The 2,500-nt window shown below is 28.5% G+C and overlaps 1 protein-coding gene across 1 annotated transcript in view; it reads left to right on the top strand.

Moving 5' to 3' along the window:
* Positions 1 to 2,500, top strand: part of LOC135223547 (glutamate receptor ionotropic, kainate 2-like) — a 240,123-nt gene that overhangs the window by 188,947 nt on the left and 48,676 nt on the right. The window contains exon 7 of the mRNA XM_064262048.1: positions 717 to 838. Within this exon, the coding sequence (XP_064118118.1) occupies positions 717 to 838 (122 nt within the window). The remainder of the gene's footprint in view (positions 1 to 716; positions 839 to 2,500) is intronic.

The following is a 2,500-nucleotide window of genomic DNA, read 5'->3' as shown; positions in this document are numbered from 1 at the left end:
CAGTCTAAACTCTAAAGAGATAAATAGGCCTTTATTGCTCGTTCCCAAGTAAGTTAATTCTTCTAATCACAGGATTATGACAAAATGTAAGGTCGAGATATCATGAGATTTTCAGTAGATCGATGTTCGAGTTTATGCACTGATCTATAATTTACAATTAATTGATATCACTACTTAGATTTACGAACAACTCTATAATTTCACTTTCAAATCGAAACTTGTGACCAAATACAGAGGTAATTATAAGGTGATTTTCCACACCTTAACTTTTAACATAGATGACTTAGTAATGCTTGCGAAATAACAAGTCTTTGCTCGCACAGATTTTTTACAAGTAAATAAATGAAATATATATATATATATATATATATATATATATATATATATATATATATGTATATATATATGTATATATATATATATATATATATATATATATATATATATATATATATATATATATATATATATATATATATCTATACATATAGATATATATATATATATATATATATATATATATATATATATATATATATATATATATATATATATATATATATATATATATATATATATATATATATATATGTATATATCTATATATATATATATATATATATATATATCTATATATATATATATATATATAAAATTATCGATAGTCCAACCTTTGCTGTCACGAACTCTTATCTCCTTCCTCTTCTCCAACCCAGGACGTGCACACGGTCGACGTGGAAGACTTCCGACACGGAGGCACCAACATGACCGCCCTTAGGATTGTCGATCCCGACAATCCTATGGTGCAGAGGGTCATGCAGGACTGGCTCTTCGGAGAGCTCCGCTACGGCAGGACTATGGAAACGGCTCCAACGCCCTCAAGGTCAGTATCGGGAACCCCAAATTCAATCGGTCTATCCTTGGAGGATTTTTTCTTTTATTGATGGGATCTTTTTAGTCGATTCTTTTATATTCTCTTTTAATTTTATTTCTTGATTTTTATCTTTTTGATTTTCATTGAAAAAGCAAATATACGTTAATTAGAGCTGTTGTTCATAGCTTTTAATATCGAGGTAAGAGGTCCTTCAGTAGAAGATGGATTTCGTAAGTTTAAGGTTGTGCCTAATGAAACACACACAGAAACAGACACATGCGCACACACGTGCACCTACGGTATGCATCGTGGGTTACTTTCCCGCTTCCGAACATCATTATTTCTGCATATGTCTTAAACTTGGATCTTAAGGCTTTTTAGTAACAAGCTTATTAGAATTACACACACCACACATACGTGTATATATATATATATATATATATATATATATATATATATATATATATATATATATATATATATATATATATATATATATATATATATATAATAGTGGTACAACACTCGATCTTATCCGAGGGAAATGGTATCCATATATACACACGCACAAACCATAACATACACGCACAAATATATATATATATATATATATATATATATATATATATATATATATATATATATATATATATTTGTGCGTGTATGTTATGGTTTGTGCGTGTGTATATATGGATACCATTTCCCTCAGATAAGATCGAATGTTGTACCAATGTATTATGTAGCCCCAAGTTTTAATTGTTGTTTTTTAACATTGCTTATTATTATATCTGTTATTATTAAGTCCTTAGTATAACCCATGGAAAATAAAAAGTAATGGATGAGTGATAAAATTCATCCTTTCATTAAAAGAATAAAAGAAATCCTCATTTTAGAATCTACCACAACTCATTTATATAAGGGTTTCGAGATTATCTCAGTGGGAGAGAAAAATAAGGCTTTCTGTTGTGCTAAAACAGGATATAAAGGACTACCCACATTGTTCATATCTCGCAGGTTATAAATGTTCCTTCCCGGTGGCTATAAATCTCGGGTTTTATATCGTAGCAGAAGCCGATAATGGAATTAGTTTTTGGGCGAAATGTTTACGGTAGCATCGGTCGGATTGGGATTGTGTGTATAAATGTTATATATATATATATATATATATATATATATATATATATATATATATATATATATATATATATATATATATATATATATATATATATATATATATATATATATATATATATATATATATATTATATATAAAAAAAATTTCATTGACAGGAAGCAAAGTAGAATCCATACACCCATCTCGTGAAGATTAGCGAAACATACAAAGTCTCAGGAGCAAGATGCAAAATGAATGTCAGAAGTGGATGCTTGGAGTAGAGCTTCATCTCGTGTCAGGTTACAAAATAGAACTTCATTAACGTAAAACCCGAGGCATTATTGGTCAGGATATGAAGTGAAATTTCAGAAACATTATTCTGAAATAAACGGCTTTATAAATTACAGCGTCATTTTCGTAAACATAATTTCAAAAGCATCTTGATACACTCCCAATAAATTTCCAAAGTTTATGTATGAAATACAACGTCCCTTCTGAGTGAATACAAA

Source organism: Macrobrachium nipponense, chromosome 10, assembly GCF_015104395.2.
Source record: "Macrobrachium nipponense isolate FS-2020 chromosome 10, ASM1510439v2, whole genome shotgun sequence".
Taxonomy (NCBI): domain Eukaryota; kingdom Metazoa; phylum Arthropoda; class Malacostraca; order Decapoda; family Palaemonidae; genus Macrobrachium; species Macrobrachium nipponense.
This window is presented reverse-complemented; position numbering and strand designations above follow the sequence as displayed.